This window comes from Solea senegalensis, linkage group LG6 (assembly GCF_019176455.1).
Source record: "Solea senegalensis isolate Sse05_10M linkage group LG6, IFAPA_SoseM_1, whole genome shotgun sequence".
Taxonomy (NCBI): Eukaryota; Metazoa; Chordata; class Actinopteri; order Pleuronectiformes; family Soleidae; genus Solea; species Solea senegalensis.
The window spans coordinates 12,379,330-12,398,987 of NC_058026.1; the positions used below are offsets into that span (position 1 = coordinate 12,379,330).

A 19,658-nucleotide genomic window follows, 5' to 3' on the forward strand; every position below is an offset into this window, starting at 1 on the left:
CGCAGACAACAGTCAGGTCTGCTACTGTTTGGCCTGTGTGCTGTCGTTTTTTCACTCTGCCGTCGTCTTTGCAGGATGAGATGTTGAACCAGGAGACAGGAATAAGTGAAAATATTCATCAAGCAGATTAAGTAAATACACGTACTGTGGTTTCGGCTTCTGATGTCATTAAACTCAGCAGTGTGACACATGGAATAGGAATAAAGGGAGGGATTTATCAGAGATGTGTTCTATTAGAGGAGGAAAACACTTGGATTGGGTTTTAGTGGTTTTAGTGTTAAGTCTGTGTGTGTGTGAATGCCTGAATCATGACACAGCAGTTCTGCACACAATGGTCTAACATTTCAAGTAAGGCAACATGTTGACAAGAAATGATGGAATGGATTTTCCTTCTCTCTTTTTTTGTTTATTCTTTAAATTGTGTCATTTGCAGTGATGTGGTTTCGTGTCCGTCACAGCAGTGACGAGCATCATGGGTAAATAAGCTCCACACTGAACAGTACAGTCTCTTCAGGCCCAATCCCATTTCTCGTTGGACTAGAGCACAGACCGTCGTCCTTTACCTTGACCGGCTTCTCTTCACACCAAACAGCTACAGCAGTCTGACCCGCGCGGGTGATTCTTATGTAAACGTTGTCACTCGTTGGGTGTTTGTCGCGTGGTTCAGTGCGAGTGATTGGCGAAGGACAAATACCAGCAAGTGTAGTGGACAAATTGGTGAAGCTGTTGTTGGCAGTTTTACTGACATTCAGTACATTCTACTGGACCATTTGTGTCCGAGTGTGTGCGTTTATTTGTGAACAGAGAGCAATTTGGCAGAAAGCGTCACTTCTACTTAAACGACTCCTCCTGGTCAGTGTCTTCCAGACCAGGTTGTCCGTGTGTGTGTTGTAGTGCAGGATGTTTTCAGCAATAATATTTAGTAGTGCTACAGAGAGTCGCAGTGAGCTCAACAGCCAAGCGAGCTGGGATTTGCAGTTTTTTCTTTTCCAGTGGAACCCAGTCTGTTTTTCAGGCAGATTGAACAAGTGTGGTGGAAGCTTGCTGGAGGCGAATGAGGTGGACGGGAGAGAGTTCATGGCACAGATTTTTTTCTCTCTTCATCTGATTCTGTCCTTTTTACATCCACGTCACTGCCACTGAAGTCCTGCTGAGGCTGACGGGGACTAAAAAAAAAAACTTTGTTTACCTCCAGTAAAAGCTCTTTAATTTTACCTGCATCCTTTAAAAGATGATGGTGCCTATGTGAGCGCCACCCAGCTTTATCCATAACACTCATCTGCAAGGACACTAAAGGAAAACAAAGACATTATTATCAAGTTGCATCCAAACCAGTTTGCTCAGTCTCCTGATCAAAGATGCTTTTCTCCTGCAGTTGTGATTATTGGGATTATTGGGATTATGGGAGACAAAAGGCAAACTGTTGAGGAGATTGGGGGCAGCAGGAGCAGTACAGACTTAGGAATGGAGTTAAAGGACAAAATGTAGGCAGTGCTGGGGCGCAGTGCAGTTCTGGACAAGATAAGTAATGGATCCTCCTCTAAAGCTTGAGGCAGATGAAAAAGTTAGCAGAGATGAAGGGGGAAAAGAGCAGGAAGCAGTGCAGAGGACAGTCTGGGAATGGCGACGAGGCACTTACTTGTCCTCTGTGTGCTCAATGAAGCCGGCAGCGGCCAGCGCAGCTCGGTACTGCAGCAGCACACCTCGGACACTCTTCACAAATCCTTTAGAGAGCGGGAAGAGTGGAAAGCCGATATCCGGGTAGCCGCTGCCCTCCGGGAGGAAACTCCTGTAGCTCTTTCTACGTTTCTTTGGTCGCACCACTGGCTGGCTTCCAGTGGAGCCAACCCCTCCTCCGCTAACTGTGACAGAACCGGATTCTGATGTCCCACCACGGACAGAGCTGGGCACTGTGGACACAGCCCTGTTGTCGCCACCCAGAGAGGCCTTTACCTGGCTGCTGCTGTCACAGTCTGAGGTCTGGCTCAGCTCCTGCTGAGAAGCTGCTGTGGTGGAGAGACTCAGCCCTGAATCCTCCAGCTCCTCCTCCATGATACTGGTAACTCCCATGACCCCCTCCTCACCGGGCTTACTGGGGCTGCTGTGTGCCACTGCCACAGGCCCCGATCCCAGGGGCAGCTGCTCGTCCAGAGGCTCCACAGACGAGGGTCGGTCTTTAGAGTGCGAACCCCTGCAGGACACGTGCGAGTGGCTCCTCTCAGCAGCGTCGTTCAGCTCGAGCCACACCTCAAGGCGGTGGACGAGGCGCCACCCGTTTGAGTTAAAGTGCTCTTGAATCTCCTGCTTGAAAACATCTACAGGACTCTGCAGAAGCTGCGTCATAGACTGAACCATCTTAATCAGGGCCATCTCGTTGTAACAGCGGCTGTTCTCATACCCTTCCTGAAGGCCTCGGTCACTGTCGAAGCCGGCCTCATTATAGTAAGGCTCATTGACTAGGATAAGGCCTACAGGAAAATCACACACATATGTCATGATGAGCTATTTCATGTTACAACTCATGTTCTTACTTTGACAACTGATTAGTTCCCTTCTTTCATTTTGGGCAACTTATAATTTAAAGCTGCAGTGTGTAACTTTTTGGTGGCTATTGTCGTTGTTGACGTTATTATTCTACTTCTGGTGCCATCAGGCCTGACAGAGGGAGGGCATGTGTGTGTATACACTGGCGGTGCAGAGACAGGTGTGGTCAATAAGCCTTTGTCCTATGAAAAGTGCTAAATGACTGAGTTATTTGAGCAGAAGAAAAATTCACTTCCGACACATTTCGTGATTCTCAAGCCTGTTTGCAGCTGTCTCACTTTTCTACAGCAATGTTGCCGATGCCTCCAACTGTCTCGACATAAAAGGCGTCACTTCCTGTGTCCAGGCAACACGAGACGTAAACACCGCTGTACTGACAAACCGAGAGAGAGTAGTGTGGAGCTGACTGGACTAATCAGCATTGTACGGACTCAATCGACAATTGTTTGAATGTAACAAAGATTTGTTTGTATTTAAATGTCACACACTACAGTTTCAGGGCATTTCCACACTAGATACATTTAGTTTCCTGAATGTCGGTGCAGCAGCTCATCACCACCACCTGTTTTTTACTTGTGAAGCATTATTTTTTTTAATTGTCTTGGTTTATATCATTAACAAGGGTGTGCCCGACCATTTTTTTTTTTTGGTTTGCTGTTGCTATACAAGGACTTAATTACTGCACTGTAATCAGTAAAATGTGCTATAGAATAGTCTATAGCCTCCTCCATCTCTTCTAACTTATACAAAATATAGTATGACATGTGGCAGCTGTGCAGCCTCCACCCAACCGACTGACAGTAAAGCAATTCTATTACATTCCTCTTTGTCTTTCAGCTTCTCCCTTTAGGATCTCCACAGATTTTTATCCATTCTATTTGCTAAAGTGATGCTCTGAGCTGCATTTTGTGGTGGAGAGTGTTTAACTTAAGTCTGGTCAGGAGATGGAGAAAAGGCACATCAGTGATGCGGCACTGTACGAATAACAGTGTGATGTCTAAGGTCCAGATAACTGATTGGGTGATTGTGTGTGTGACTCTGCACTTAGAGCAAATAAAGACGTGAATAAAACATTACTGTGCTGCAGATGAGAGAACTGTTTGTATGAATGTGTGTGCGTGCGCACTAACCTTGTATGGAGATGAGAACTTGCAGCAGACTGGATTTACTGGTCCATCTCTCTGTGCCCTGTGGATCAATCACATGACCACAACAGATGAGCACAAAGGATTCAGAAAAGGGTGCAGACACACACACAGTTTATTCACTTTTACTAAAACCTTTTAAAAACTACTCTAGATTATAAAAGACACAAGTATAACATTTCTGCTAGGGGTCTGAGACTAACCAATAACAAAAGACCTTGGACACTGGGAAGAAGCAGGGGATTGTGGGAATTGTAATGAAATGAAAATCTTTCAAAGGGAGACATGTGTGATGTGAATTTGACCAAAGTGGAGGCAGCCAAAAATGAAATGGTCCTTCAAAGATTTGAACGAATTTGAACAGTGTTTAAACAGTTTGGCTGATATACAGTAGGTACACTGCTCAACAAAAACATATCACATATCTTTTTCTTATCTTTAAGAATCTTGACGATTGTGAGTGATAACAAATAAAATCTCTTTCCCCAAGAAAAACTGCAAGAATCAAAACAACACAAATCTTTCAGGATCAGGAAATATTGTGTACCCTTAGCCGCAATGATCTCTAAAAAGAGACTGTTTTTGAAGTTTTGAACAACCTTATTTTATATCATCAACAATGAAAAACCCAAAGATATTCTTTCATGGTGACATAATCATTGGTTTATCAATGAATTGGCTAATTATTTATTTGTTTGCTGTACTATTTTCACTACATTTTCATCTTTGCACTGTGTTTATTTAATATGGTAGCTAATGCTAATTTTCCAATGCTGGTCCCTTATGTTGACACAAAATGGGATAAATGATGGTTCCAAGCAGGAAATTCAAAACACTGCTGCAGGTTTAAACGGTGTGATGGTTTAGTTCATGGTCAACGTCACACAATCATGTAAAACTTTAAATAAGTCACTTAAGACAGCACCCACCTTTCCAATCCAGGTGCCGAGTAGACTGACGCAGACTTTGCCATTGTCGTAGAGGTTGGGATTGAGGCGACCGCTGCACTGCGACAGGTAGCGAAACAGCGGCGGCACAGCTGGGTAGATGTTGGGCAGCTGGATGTCAAACAGGAAAAGGCCGTCTTCATAGGGTGTGCGGGTCGGTCCTTTGATCAGAGCCGAGAACAGATCCTGGATGGGAGAAAGCAAAGAAAGAGAGGAATGTAGATAGATCATGCCAGAGAATATGACGACATCCTAAAAAAACACTACAGTGAAGTAAATTAACTTTAACTTTGCCTGCATCTTTAAGGTTTCATTTTAATTAAAAATGAATTAGCATTCACTATAAACCTTTAGATCCTACTAAATTTCCCTTTTCAATCTGCTGCTTGCCATTTTAAACCAGAAGAAAACTTGCATATGGGTTTAAAAATATATCTAAAAAATGATAATGAGGCTGTTAAATGATGTTTAGGTATAATTTCAAAGTGTGTGACTATGCATTATCGTTATCTGAGGGAAAACACTGCATGAATGAGTCACAATATTATGAATTCAAAGCTGCATTCATCTGTAAACACACGGCCAAAGAGAGTGTGTGTGTAGAGAGAAAATTAATGTTTACATAGTGTTCATCACACATTTTCAACTATGCCTCCATCTTCAGCAGGTCTGTGCTGCACTCAGATGCTGCTCATTCAGTTTAAATTGGGGTGGGGTCGCATGGTTTGCTGAACTTTCAGAGGCAGCATGAGTCATGACAGGCACTGCTCTAGAGCTGAAACAATTACTTGATTAATTGATTATTAATCATCAACTATTTTAATAATCGATTTATCGGTTTGAAGCTTTTTTCTTATTAAAACAAGATTTCTGAATGTTTTAGCTTCTTAAATGTGAATATGTTCTACTTTATGTGCTCCAGATAACAAACAAATTATTAAAACTGAATCATTTTGGTTTGTGGACAAAACAAGACAGAACATCATCATTTCCAGGTTTGACAAACACTGATCAATATTTTCTATGAACCAAACAATTACACGATGAATCGAGAAAATAATCGTTAGTTGCAGCTCTAAACTGCACACAAATTTCCGCAGGCTTGCAGGGAATAATTTATAAACACAAACAGAATTATACAAAATCTCAAAATTGTTGATGACCCTAATTTCAGTTCATTAGTGTTTTTTCAACCAACAACCAATTCTGTGCTTCTTAATGCCACGAATGACTAGAAACCAACCATGCGATCTTCAAATGTTTTGACCATGATGCCATCCGGCAGTGACGTTGCCAGCAGAGCCATTTCCTTCCTCACTGTGCTGAAGAACTTCTTTGCTTCGGCTGGCTGAAATTCCATTTTCTTAAATGAGTGAGTGTCTGTGACAGAGAGACGACGTGTGTGAGTAAAAGGCAATACATATACGGTGCAAATACATTTAAGCTCGTCTGAGCAAGACACAGAAGTATAATTACAGGATGACAGTATCTGCCTCACATTACCACTGATAATAACAAAGAAATGTGGGGTCTTTTGTTTGCTGTGTGACTAAGCAACACTCCCTTAAACTATCACTAAGGGTTGTGATATAAGGGTAGTAGAATGATCTGGTCACATACAGAATGAATTATTTATCACAAAAAACACATTCAGAGGTGGTTTGAGAACACGTGTCCAGCTGCATAAACAAAATCTGTACTTAGGATGGATTAGAGACCACTTCCTCAGCTGATGTCCTCTCACCCACAATTATTTTTACAATCTTCAGCATCCATATGTTGGGGGAGATTTCGGTTACCAGGTCTTTGGAATCAAACTGCTCGACATGAACTGCAGGGCGTCTCAGACTCTGACTTGTCAGGGCTTATACATATAATCAAACTTGCACATCAATCTTTGAGACCTGTGCTCTCTCTCCCTGAAATAATCTGGGCCTTGTTCACTCATAATCCAAGGTTCAACAGTGGCCAGCTACTCTATCAGTTTCTTTGGAGAAGACCTTAAACAGTGCAGTTTCTGGGTCTTATCATCACACTTTTCTGAGAGTTTAGGAACCACAAATGGTTATGTGAGTATATGAAAGAAAACCTAAAAGCAATCATCACACCATATGTTGGTTGAAGACTAAAAGTGGTTCAAGGAAGGGATAAAAAAAAAAAAGGCAGAGGGAGAGAAGGAGAGAAAAGAGTGAAAGGAAGTGGAGAGGGAGGAGAAGCAAACCTCATCACTCACCTGGTGCCCACTCCAGCACAGAGAACACCTCTCCCTTGGCACTGGTGAAGGTGACGCCAGGCTTGCCACCGCTCTGTTGGCACAGTACTGGCGTGTCGCTGAGAAACTCACTGGGCCACTCTTGTCCACCAACAGGTGTCTGTGGCTCCTGCTGGGGCTTTTCATCTCCAGCTCTCTCCACCTGAACCGCAACACAGCAACAGATGAATGCACAATATAAAGTTTCACCTGTTTGTTTATTTATTTGAAATGCACTTGAACATTTGGCCCAAATTTAAATTCAAATAAACTCTTACTTGTTTAACACAAACCTCGGTCGCTGCTCCTCCACTCCCGCCTGCCTCCACCACAGCCTGCATCTTTTCCTCCTCGACGATGGCCACATTATCCAGCGTCTTTCTCAGGTTCTCCTGCAGCTTCTTAATGTCATCCAGAAAGCGTTTCTCCTTAGTGGGTTTCTCCGAAGGCGCAGGCGTCACTGAACTGGCTATGTTAGCTGTGGAAGTTGGTTCAGCGGCGGTCGGAGATGTTGGCGAGCCACCGGTCAACAACTGCTCCACAGTCATGTTCTTTAGGCTCTCCAGGATTTTCAAGGCTTCTTTCAACTCCCTAAAGCCCCGGGAGGCACCATCTTTACTGGGCTTCTCCGCTCCGTTCACTGCTCCTCCTGGAGTCGTTCCTAAAAAAACGTTAGAGTTCATTATTCTGTGTAATGAACAGTGGCATTTGGATGAAAGATATTATCCATATTATCCCTGACCTCATTAAATACATTTAATAAACCTCAGTTTTGCCAAAACACAGTGAAGAGAATTTGCCAAGAATCTTATTTTTCACATTGTGTAATCATTTATCCTGAGTGCTGTATATAGTGATGTTATAAATGGAACTAGTGGGCCACATACTATGAGTAAGCCTTTTTATTTTGCTCATTAAATAAACTGTCTAATAACCCACAGTTGTGTCACTTGCACTGTACCTGCAGTAACTTGAGTGTACATATTAAATTGTCATTTTCCCATTAACACTTTGAGTGGGACAAAAATAAAAAAAAGGTTCCCAAGAGAATTAAGGAGAATGTTTTGCAGCGTGAAGTCTATAATTCGTCCTTGAAAACAAACAATAATACAAATGCTAAAATAAGATCCTCACCTCCTCCAGAAGGACTGGCAACAGCCAGAGAAGCGTCTCCGTCCTCTCCAGTAAGTGCTTTAGTGGGGCTGGTGACCCCAGCTTTATTGCCCTCCTGTGGGGGGATGATGAAGGCTGTGGTTCCAGTGGGCGTGGGGGTCGGGGTCGCCGTGTCGGTGACATCGGCGTTGTTGACGTAACTGTCATCTTCAGTGGTGAGGCCGTTATCCGTCTCCCAGCTGTCACTCTCGTCTTCCCACTCCTCCGTGGACAGGACGCTGCTGGTTTCCTCCACAGAGTCGTAGTCCGTCTCCTCGATCTCGGACTCCACGTTGTAGAGGTGCTGTGTGTGATTTTTAGGAGACTATTAACAACAGACACAAAACAATGGCATTGATCTTTATATGGAATAAACATGAACCTGCGGCAGGACGATGGTCATGGAGTTGTCTGCCCACACCACCTCCACTTTGCTGCTCACATCCACCCTGGACACCTGACCTACAGATGTCTGAGGGAGTACAGAAAGGATTATTAATATTATTGTTATTATTATTAATATTATTTTCCATGCAATTTACTCAGACGTTAATATTTTTAAACCTGTATCCATTCAACGTGACTTTCACATAAGATTGAATCACAATTCATTTTGCAGCTCTTTTTTTTCCCCAAAGTTTCACTTCTGACGGGTTCACAGCAATCAATCGATCCATCAACCAGGGTGTGTGACTTGATGACATGACATTAATAATAAGAAAATAAGAAAACGTTTTAAATGTAAAAGACTGTTTACAAACAAACAGGAACTTCCTCACATTTGTTAACAGATCCGAGTCCATCATGGACTTGAGGTTACGTGGTTAAATTTAAGTTCCTGAACAACTGACTGAATGATTAGCAATTACGTTAACTGTCATCATCTCTGGTGTGCAAAGGCCTTTACAGACAAGTGTTTCAACCTAAAATTCCAAAACGTTAAAAGTTAATCAAAGATATTGATCATATTATATTTAATGCCAAAGAAAAGTCATATAAATGTACAAGCAAAAATGTAAATGAATTTGAATTTAGAGGAAAAGTAATAAATCAGCTTTCACAAGGCCATAAGATTCAATTAAATGAGAGATTTCTTTGTTGTTGTTGTTGTTGATCTCACTTCATTTTCACAGTCATTCTGTCCGTTCTCCGAGTTCCATATTCTGATGACGATGTCCGTGGTGCGGAAGTGAAAGTCTGGGTGATCTGCAATGTCGTACACACTGACGTCCTCCTCCATACCGATGACCTGGATTATAACAAAAATAACCAGGTATCAGTTTCACCTTTTTCCTCTGTCTGACACTCAAACACACAGACACCTGAGGTTTTTTCCACAGTCTTTACAGCACAAAATGGTGTCATCTTGTGCCGCTGACTCACCTCCACGTCGTCACTCGTGGGGTTGAGTTTGATCCATTTAACAACGCACGTTCTGCCCTTGTGATCGCCGGACTGGATCACACCGTACACTCCTGGATCCTGCAGGGCTTGAGCTGAAATAGACCCAGTTAGGGAGTAGAGCAAGGTCACCATGACACTTCATTATATTTAACACTGTATTTGCGGTTTAATTTAAAAACATATTTGGAAATAGCAGCAAAAGGGCCTAGATATTGTTCTGTATTGTGCTCCATGGTCATAGATATGCAAATATAAAAACACATTCACAGTTCACACAGACAAAAACCTGACACACTGAAACTACTTAATGAAATCGATTTCCCCTTACGTCGTTTGTCCACCACAAAGTCTCCGGGACAAAACTCGTGGCTGTCGAGGTGTTGGATCGGGATGAGGTTGTTTGATCGGATCCCCTTTTCCACTCGCCCGTCCTTCCACATCACGTCGGCAGTGGTCTTAGTGGACACAACTTCCACTGCCACCCTGTACAAAACACACATTAGTCTTGTGCGTCACTTCAGCAAAGAGGTTTTTAGTTCTGAACATTTTAAAACTCTGCCTTTGCTTTGATTGTATTGAGAACAAAGTCTCCCTCGTTTATGCATCACAAAAGGAAAACTACAATAGGACATTGCCGTTACTATTTTTCCCCTCTATTTATCCAGTCTTATTATCTTCTCTATTATTTATCTGCTCTCATTTGCTTCAATTATTTCTGTTCTTGGCATGCTGATGCCTCAGTCTTCCTTTTCATTGTTTCATTCCTCTTGACTTCTTCCTTTCACCACTTTCTCCTGCCTCCTGTGTCAACCAGCACTTCTTCCTTTGCCTCAAAACAAAATTCTTGAGAAAATTTCAGCTTGAGTAAGAATAAACTGGGGTAAAAGTAAGCTGCAAAGAAACACATTTGTGTTTATCAATGTGCACTGAATGGGGATAGGGTGCATTCACATTTCCATTTTATGTCAAACACTGAATATGTGTCTGAAATCATCTTTATAAATTGTGATGGATTTAAAAAAAATACAAAAAACAAAGCTATCACTCATGTGACAATGCTGGCTTTTAACAGGTGACATCTTCACTGGTAACAAGCCTTTTACAAGCTAAACTCTAGTGAGCTGCAGCCATATTTGGTGCAACATCATGATGTTGAGGTGTATTGATCAGTGGTCACCAATTCCACAGTAGTATGATGAGTAATAGAGGATTATTGTAAGAAAAGGCCGAGACAAAAAAAAAAGAGCGGAAGAAAAGAAAGAAGAAAGAAGAAAATATATGTGGTCCTGCTGTAAACCCACCGGTCTCCAGGCTTGAACTCCCGTGAGAACTTGGTCCTCTTCTTTTTGTGCTTCCTCTTCAGGTTGCGGATGGAGAGAGGGATGCTCTTCTTTCGGTTCGTTCCCAGACCGCCGCTCTGTGAGGAGGCGGTGGAGCTCGCCGATGACGTCAGAGAACTGCAACCAGGGGTTAAACTCACAGGTTACTAGAGCTGAAACAATTAATCAATTACTAAATTAATCAGCAACTATTTTGATAATCGATTAATTGGTTTGAAGCTTTTTTTCATGATTAAAACAAGACTTCCGATAGTTTAAGCTTCTTAAATGTGAGTATTTTCGTAATTTCTTTGCCCTGGATATCAAAGAAAAAACATTAAAAGTTAATCATTTTGGTTTGTGGACAAAACAAGACATTTGAGAACATCATCATTTCCAGGTTTGATGAACACCGATCAACATTTTTTAAGGTTTTCTGATATTTTATGGACCTAGCGATTAATCGAGAAAATTATCAACAGATTAATCGATTATGAAAATAATCGTTGAAGCTCTACAGGTTACTATTCATCTCATTAGAAAACACAATAGAGGTTAAGGATTGTGACTGAACAAGTCTTATTTATTTTGTCCTTCCTCACCTGCTCATATTCTTTCTCCTTTTCTCTGGATGTAAATAGTTCAGATCTATGTTTTTCATTGTTACTACATTACTAAAATGTAAGGATAATGAAAGCGCTGGATTAACAGGCTGAGAGACTGCTTTTGGAACATGATGTTCTTTATACAAACTTAGAACTCTTGGCATGAGACACACTGTTTTCTGTAATGTCATTGGACTATTTTTCCTTATAAAAGGATTTAAAAAAAACTGTGCTAAGGGACAGAGTTGATTTAGCTCTGGCGTACGAATTTGTTGTGGTAGCAAGTTTTGCTTTTGTTATTTTTGTGCACTAAATCACTTCACTGTGTCTACAGCACCACACTCCAACAAAACACCTGAAATACTAACAGGTGCTAACACAAAGATATGTTCACATTAATGGAATTCTTACAGCTACAAACAAAAACAAACAGCACACCTGGTGTCGTCAGTATCTTCTGCAGCCTCATCATCAGCATCCTGCTCTGTGTGCTCGGCTGAGGTGTCGTTGGTGTTCTGGGGGTCCAGGGAATTCTGGACAGACACCACGGGACCATTGTTGTTGTTGGGCTGGGAAGAGTCTGTCTGCTCTGATTTGTGTTCACCTTGTGCGAGACAATAATAGGAGAATTTGAAAAATGCTACTGTGCACAGAAAAAACAGACTAGAAACAGAAAAGAGAGAATATTTTCATGACCTTGATGTTCAAGAATAAGAATAATTTAACATAGGCTACACTTTCAGATTAACAGGAAACTACTCATATCCAGTATAATTCCAGTTGATGTATTATTATTCTGCCTCAAACAGCAGAGTATTGCTGGGTTAGAGGACAGAGACATTGTCTGGTACCTTGTGTGTCAGTGTTCTCCATCTTCTTTCCCAAATCCTTCTTGAACATCCGTTTCAACTGAGGGAAATAATAAAACACACAGATTGACAGTTCAATCATGATCAGAAATGTCTCTTGCTTACCAACAGCAACATTTTGCATTTGTTTTTTGTATATACTCATTAGAGTGGGGACATTACACAATCAATCAACATGTAAACATGCCAAATCAAAAGGTGAAGATATGAAATTGACATGAATAAAATAACTATTGTTCATCAACTAAAATAGGCAGTTACTCCTAAGGGGATAATTAGTTAATGAGCACAATTAAATGTATACTATGACACATGAAACTAATAAATTTCTTATCCACACCTTTCTGGCCACAGGATCTTCTGGCAGGATGGCTGCTCCCTCAGGTCCTTCACAGGTGATGCGCGTGGCATCTCCCTTGGCCGGGAAGATGTAGAGGGCCCTCTCCCCCAGCTGCCTCTGGGTGTGGTCATAATAACCAAGACGTCGCACCCTAAACCAAACCAAGAGAGTAACATTATACCGTGGGCGACAAAATAAAGTAACCGTGTGACCAAAATCTATGCATAAACTTCAACATAATGTGCATGAGGACATTCAGACCTGCAGAGATTCTCCTGTGTGATGGTGGAGGCAGGTGGATATACACTGTCGGAGCCTTTTGGGGAGTAGCTCTTAGTGATCCATGTCACCTTCAGTTCAACCACCTTTACCTGAGGAAAGCACAATGGCACATAAGTTAACATCAAAATCAGCCCCCAAGTTATTTAAGTTCATGACTCAAACAATGTCACTTAAAAAAGAAAGAAAGAAAAGCTTTGTACGCAGCAGTCCATAAAATAGATCAAGAATTTTGTGAACGGTAACTGCACAAGTTAACTGATTCAATCGTCATATTACTGTAGCTAACACGAAGAGCTGTGCATTATAGGAGCAAGAGCTATATTAGTGCATGAGCACTCACTGAGTGAGTCACCACTATTCATAATTGAAAGTCTTCCACTCCATGTTGAAGTGATGATATGTCAGGAGGATGTGTTATTCTCACACACAAACAAACGACAGGTGGTTAAGTGTGTTTGGTGAAAAACAAAGTCCTCTAACCTCTTCTACCACCACCCTGAACTTGCACTTCCTGCTGAGAACAGGTTTAACCCCCGATAGCCACTGCACATTGGAGAAGACTTTGGCAGGACCGATGAGGACCTGACCTGGGTAGAAACCGTATGCCTCGTCAAAGAAGAGGCCCTGAAAAGCAACAGAATAACAAATGTAAAACATAATGGCAAAACAAATGTCCTTAATCTGAAGTGCAACAACAGGTATTAACTTTTTGATTATAATGCAGCAGATCATTTAGATTAAAGACAACTCAGCATTAGGTCCGAGTACAGTGCATTTAGTCTTTTTTATTTGATTTCTATTACCTTTCTATTACGTGGTCAGGGTCAGTATTAAGAGTACATAGCATACAAATAACAAAAAATTACTTTCTTTAAAATACAAAAAAAATCAAATAAAAAAATTATTTTGCTCGTAGCATTTGTTTATAAAAATAGATAATTCAGTGTCAGTTAGTTAAGCGTCAGTGGAAATAGAGGCTCAAATAATTCGTAACCGATAACTAGAAGTTATAGATATCACTGGGTTATATTTTATAACCCAGGTGGAGGAAATTAAGGAAAATCTACCAAACATAGAAAAATAAATACAATAAAAATAAATTTGGCGATAGCTGCAGAAAATATGATACTGCACAACCTCTAAAAATATCAGGTTGCACCGTTTGAATTGTATCAGACGACTTACTACTACTAACCTAAGAAGTACTTTAACTAACCCTAACAGCTGTTCTTTTCCGCTTGCAAAAGAAGCAGGGAAATAAAAGAAGAAAAAAGACATGAAGTGACAGAAAAGCCAATGGCTACATACCGAGTCACTGACATGTGGACAGACGTCATAAAGCTTGGCGCCGTCCTCCACGCTCATGGAGCACCTGGAGGGAGACAATGAGAGACACACAGCGGAGTGAGGGACATCCACTGAAGAATGTGCACCAGCATGCAGACACTGACAGGCTCCCACATGGTGACAACACATGTTGGATAATCACATACTGCAAACACACACACACACACACTACCTGGCTCCATTGGAGAGCTTGAGGATGATGTGATTAGTCAGGTCGTACACCTTCCCCAGCCAGAAGTCATACGCAATGTAGTCACCGTACATAAAGGACTTGAGGGACAAAATCACAACAGGACAACGGTCAATTATTAACGTTTTTTGTAGTGACATTATTGGACCAATATATTCCGGAAACATGTATAATTCATCTTTTTTTTACAGCTTGTATTTTGACTGTCACAGCATGACTGGCTCAGGTGTTCCTAATTACTTTAATGGTAACTAATCTCATTATTCACACCTGTACTTTTTTACTGTAATATGTCACAATATGCTAATATGATGTATTCCCAGGAAGATCTTTAAAAAGTAAGAAAATATTAGTGAGAAATAGAGACAATTTCTATTGAATTAGATTAGAATTGTAGAACTAAAAAAATGAAAATAAATAAATAACTGCTATACTTGTGACATATTTTAGCTCTAAAAGAAAGGCATAAAAATCTCTCTCTTACCCAGATGTGCTGCAGGTCTTTGCTGTTAACTGGATACAAAACACAGTTTGTTCCCACTAGTTTCACTGCACATTCGATGTCGATGTTGGTAACAATACCACACTGGTTGTCCTGTAATGCAACAAAAACAAGTTCAGCGTGTTGTCAAACTATTTTCCAACAACTTCACTGGTTATTGAATTAGACCAACACAAGAAAAACAATAATTTCAAAAGTTTTATGTTGTATTTATTTTTATGTTGCATTTTGTTGACAGTCTAGCACGAGTCAACCTGCAATAATATATTCCAGTCATGTCTGATGCAGCAAAGTGAAGGGAGCAGTAAAGCGTGACATGAATGACAATGGGAGCGTTGATTGAAAAAGAGCCAAAAGTAACAAGACAAAATGGAAAGAGTGAAGCGAAAAAGGGAGAGAGTTGAGACAATGACAAAGATGCTGACTAAAAACTCTACTTACATTCGAATGGTTTCGTCGCACAATGTCTCTAATGACAATGGATCGGTCTTCAAGTTTCAGCTGCAAGAGAAAGAGAACGCAAGTTTAGAAACATTAAAAGAACACAGCTGCTAGGTTCACCTCACCTTCAAGACATCCAACAACATCATACAACACCTGTGACAGAAGCTGCTGTCACCAAAACTACAATAGAGCATCATCAGTGACCCTGTGATGACCCAGGCACACTGAGGCCACGATCTGTCCCTGCTCTCAGCCATGAAGGCTCCAACATGCACCATCAGCAGAGCAGTCAGAGCTTAAATGCCCTCGGAGATAATGGTTCAGTCATTTAAACAGAGAAATTGCACTGAACTGGTCATGATACTCTAGTCTGAGAATCCAACTGAACATGTCAACAACCAAATTTGAAAAGAGACAGAGAGAGAGACTGAGAGAGACCGAGATGGGGAGGAGGAGAATATTTGCTGTGTCACACGATATCTGACAACTTCCATTCAGACAGAAACCAGACATAAAACCTTTAGTTTTTAAAAATAAAATAAAATTGCACAGAGCTTCATTCCATAGGGATATTCTGTTTCTGGTAGACAATGAAAGATAATCCAGGACAGTTAAGAGTCACATGTCTGTGATTTTGAGGACTTATCAAAGGATTTTAGGTCAATGTTATAGATTCACTCCAGTTTTCCTGCCAGAGCCGGTAGCCACGTGTCATGTACATTTCACTCAGCATTGTACTCCAACTCAGAGGTTTTCAATTTCTTTCTTCTTTCTCAACCAAAAGAAAACATTTGAAAAAAATAAACTAGAATGTTTTGCTTATTGTGTCACACAATGGCTCTTGTAGAAGTTATTAATGTCAAAACTGCAACTCATTTTTATTTTCATTATCGATTCATTGGTTTCCTGAATTAATTAATTAATTAATTACTTAGTTACTTTGTCCAAATGAAATAATGAAATTATTGATCAGTGTTTTGTTTTTTTCTATTCCATTTAATTAAGTGAATTAAACTGAGCACATCTGTGAGATGTGAGTAGGTTTGGAATAGCTGTAGTCCATGTAGGGTGTGTTCCTGTAACCCACTTTTTAAATCAGGTTGCCCTGGTTCCTCAACACCTGGTACAGTATTACAGCATGAAGGACCTTGCCTCAGGACCTAACTGGCTGACCAACCACTCCCTAAGCAGAAATCAAATGGGGACAGTGTATCACATCACAGCAGGGTGTAAGATGCTTACATGGAACAGCACAGCCAAGTGACTGGCATAGTGTATATAAACATCCATGTGGAGTATAGACAGGAGGTACCAGGGTCAAGATGGAAGATGCCTACAAGGGTGGGTGAGATTGACAGCGTTAAGAACTATGGGAATTCCAGATCCAAACAGTCAAACTGGTGGTGGCTAATCAACCAGACATAGTGGTGGTTGATAAAACAGCAGTGTGATTGATGAGGCAATCCCAAGCAACAACAACATCAAGAAGGAGGAACATGAGAAAGTTGAGGGCTGAAAGAGGAGCTAGAGAAGAGGCAACTGTGGTCCCAGTGGTGATAGGAGCAGTAGAGGTCGTAACCCCTCAAACTGTGAGAGTGGCTCCAACAGATTCCAACAACATCATCTCTGTTCAGAAGAGCACAGTCCTAGGAACAGTTAAGAAACTGTGCCGAACCCTCAGGGGTCCCAGAGGACCCAAACTTAGAGGAGACACAAGTGGACGATTGTGTGTGTACAGGGCCTGAAGTTAACTTTTTTGGGCACCAGAAACTGTGGCAGGTAGATTTTTAAATCCATTTTTTTACCAGCCACAATTTTTGTGCCTCCAATAAAGGTGAATAACACAGAAAATGCATAAGCATGTTTCTTGAACTTGTTCAGAATACAAATTAAAGTGCTGTCGAGTTATTAACCAACTTATTCTAATTAATGACTAGGCCTAGTTAATAGAAAATAACAGAAATAGAAACAGGCAATCATCTCACTGATGGTCTCGTTTATTAACACCTAACTGATCACTAAGCAATTCATTAGTCATTAGGGTTTTTGCCCCTGTAGTGGGTTGTTACAATTAAATATAGGTAATTCAACCAAGTTTGACATTTTCTTTGTATCATCCTCGTCATCCTTTTTGTTGGTCCGTTGTTACAACCGGCCTCTTCACCCCAGCAATATGCCGCCACATTTTGGGCTTAAAAAAATGTCGGACTTCGCTGTTGAGTAACAGTTAAACTAAAAAAAAACAAACACATGTAGCGGATATGTCCACAACACAACAGTTGCTCTGTACTCATTAGGCGGGTAGACTGACATTTTCACTCACCAATTGTAAAATGTACCCGTATTTGGCGTGTGGTCGAGTGTTAATTTCATGCCCGGTATGTGTACATGTGCTAGCATCAGAAACAGCACCACCACAGTAGAACAGAAAGAACCACCTGCAGAAAATGTAACAAAAAAAAAATCATACAGATAGAATCCCACTTTAAACTGTCAACTGAAAATCAGTCAAAATGGCACCTCAGAAAATTCCCAGTGTAACATTTGCTATTGACCCAACCCATGTTTTTTTAAAAAAAATGTACTAAAAGTTGTTTACAAAAAGCTACCTGCAGGAGACCAGGCTACTACACTGGAAGCTACAGCACAGGCTGCTTTATTAGCTGGAGGCACAGCACAGTGGCAGCCAGAGCCTCACAGTTTAGAAAGAGACAGATGGAAGTAGAGGAGGAGCACATAATTAGAAGTAAGAGGGGGGTGAAAAAATGAAAGACCTGTTGCACATGAACTACTGACAGGGGGGAGGAGGAAGGGTGTGTTTTCAGCAAACCTGTATCAGTGTGCAGCTCAAAGATAAGAGGAAGGATGAGTGTTCGATTTTGGTTGGTAGAGCGGTTACCATACATTTTAATCGAACTGTCGAGGCGTCACTTCATAGAAAGAAAATACTGATTCAAACCTACTTGTGAGGACAATAAAGTCAGTTCAAACTGTCCTTTAGTTATTTTAATTACTTGATGTTCAGTATTTTTCAATCTGGCCCTGATTGTAATTTTTGTAGCCACTCACTCTGATAGTTGAAGGAACAGTACGCGAAACCCTTTATTGAACAACATTTCCATAATATTCTTTAAAAAATTCTTTACATGTGAGGATGAATGTTGTTGTCTAAAATGGTGGTGTTTTGCTGTAGTTCCAGTGGCAGTGAATGCAATGTTAGCAGTGTGAAGACACCACAACCGCACACTAATGACAACATTTTACACTTTTGCCCATTATAAGAGAAAGAGTTTTGATATTTTTTTGTAATGTCATCAGTGGGCAAATTCTTATCTACATTTAATGTGTTAAATTTACTAGGGTGATCACCCAGGAAGTTGCTGACAGAAGGACAGACAAACTTGCAGATAAAACCACGCCAATGAAAACAAAACTTCCTTAGCGGAGGTAATCAGTACAAGCTCTTCCATGTACACTCTCTCACAAATACAGTGTTTCCAATTTGCCTCAATGTAACCCTACTCCGCTGGATTCTGGGAGCGGAAGAGTGTGTGTGTGAGTGTGTGTACGATCGATGAGTCACCATGTTCCCTTGTAATCAATTAAACAGTGACCTGTCTGCTCTTCATGTCTCTACTTCTGGGGGTAAGAGTGCACGTGCACGCATGCACACACGCACACACGCACACACGCGCACACACGCACACACACACACAGCTCTCTTAATTCTTCTTCTTTCAGTGCATGGTGCTGCAGTGCACTACTGTAGTAGCTGATTTCCTCACAGTTCAAAGACCATTTCAAATCGGTCAGTAGATAACAGCATTAAGAAACCCTGGATTAAACATGGTGACTCACAACTGAAAACCACAACACAACTTGTATTCCTTGACAAAGTACCACTAGCAAATGAATCTGCAGGACAGGACAGCCGTCGTATGGTAGTCCTGATTTGTAACGATAGATGCCGTGCTGCATCATGTAATCTAACCTTCTATTATAAAGCGGCATGTCCCTCCCCGAGTGATTGCTAGAGAAGAGAAAATACAGCAGTCTACAGCAGTGCTACTCGAACATGTGAGAGATGTAGGGGTGATTGAGTACCGAAAACATCCCAGTTTAGTCCCACTACCCTTGTTCAATCCCCTTTAGACCAAGACACCAAAGATCATTAGAAACTTGATCATTCAGATCACATACAGTACTGTGCAAAAGTCTTAGTGGACCATCCAGCGTTGATGTTTTATATCTGACAAAGTTCTGTGATCATTGAAATTTGGACTGGAATGATGTGACTGAAAGTTGGTCTTAAATATA

At 41.1% G+C, this 19,658-nt stretch overlaps 1 protein-coding gene and 1 long non-coding RNA gene across 5 annotated transcripts in view; one reads left to right on the top strand and one right to left on the bottom strand.

The window, feature by feature from the left end:
- The first annotated feature begins 22 nt into the window (after positions 1 to 22).
- LOC122770986 lies at positions 23 to 18,909 on the top strand. The gene is made up of 3 exons (XR_006360573.1): positions 23 to 293; positions 2,705 to 2,709; positions 18,890 to 18,909. It is a non-coding gene; the product is annotated as an uncharacterized LOC122770986 (long non-coding RNA).
- ube2o (ubiquitin-conjugating enzyme E2O) overlaps positions 288 to 19,658 on the bottom strand; it is a 31,968-nt gene continuing 12,597 nt past the window's right edge. The window contains exons 2-24 of one of the 4 annotated variants that reach the window (XM_044028227.1): positions 17,665 to 17,779; positions 15,339 to 15,398; positions 14,880 to 14,990; positions 14,378 to 14,475; positions 14,167 to 14,230; positions 13,339 to 13,482; positions 12,838 to 12,947; positions 12,577 to 12,727; positions 12,219 to 12,276; positions 11,806 to 11,971; positions 10,745 to 10,900; positions 9,772 to 9,926; positions 9,423 to 9,535; positions 9,160 to 9,288; positions 8,422 to 8,511; positions 8,022 to 8,343; positions 7,166 to 7,548; positions 6,870 to 7,050; positions 5,880 to 6,016; positions 4,619 to 4,822; positions 3,675 to 3,732; positions 1,640 to 2,468; positions 288 to 1,290 (exon numbers count right to left, since the gene is read on the bottom strand). In XM_044028227.1, the coding sequence (XP_043884162.1) occupies positions 1,263 to 1,290; positions 1,640 to 2,468; positions 3,675 to 3,732; positions 4,619 to 4,822; positions 5,880 to 6,016; positions 6,870 to 7,050; positions 7,166 to 7,548; positions 8,022 to 8,343; positions 8,422 to 8,511; positions 9,160 to 9,288; positions 9,423 to 9,535; positions 9,772 to 9,926; positions 10,745 to 10,900; positions 11,806 to 11,971; positions 12,219 to 12,276; positions 12,577 to 12,727; positions 12,838 to 12,947; positions 13,339 to 13,482; positions 14,167 to 14,230; positions 14,378 to 14,475; positions 14,880 to 14,990; positions 15,339 to 15,398; positions 17,665 to 17,779 (3,862 nt within the window). In that variant the 3' untranslated portion in view covers positions 288 to 1,262. Of the gene's footprint in view, positions 2,469 to 3,674; positions 3,733 to 4,618; positions 4,823 to 5,879; positions 6,017 to 6,869; positions 7,051 to 7,165; positions 7,549 to 8,021; positions 8,344 to 8,421; positions 8,512 to 9,159; positions 9,289 to 9,422; positions 9,536 to 9,771; positions 9,927 to 10,744; positions 10,901 to 11,805; positions 11,972 to 12,218; positions 12,277 to 12,576; positions 12,728 to 12,837; positions 12,948 to 13,338; positions 13,483 to 14,166; positions 14,231 to 14,377; positions 14,476 to 14,879; positions 14,991 to 15,338; positions 15,399 to 17,664; positions 17,780 to 19,658 lie in introns of all 4 variants that reach the window. The other 3 variants (XM_044028225.1, XM_044028224.1, XM_044028226.1) reach the window with 3 other exon arrangements.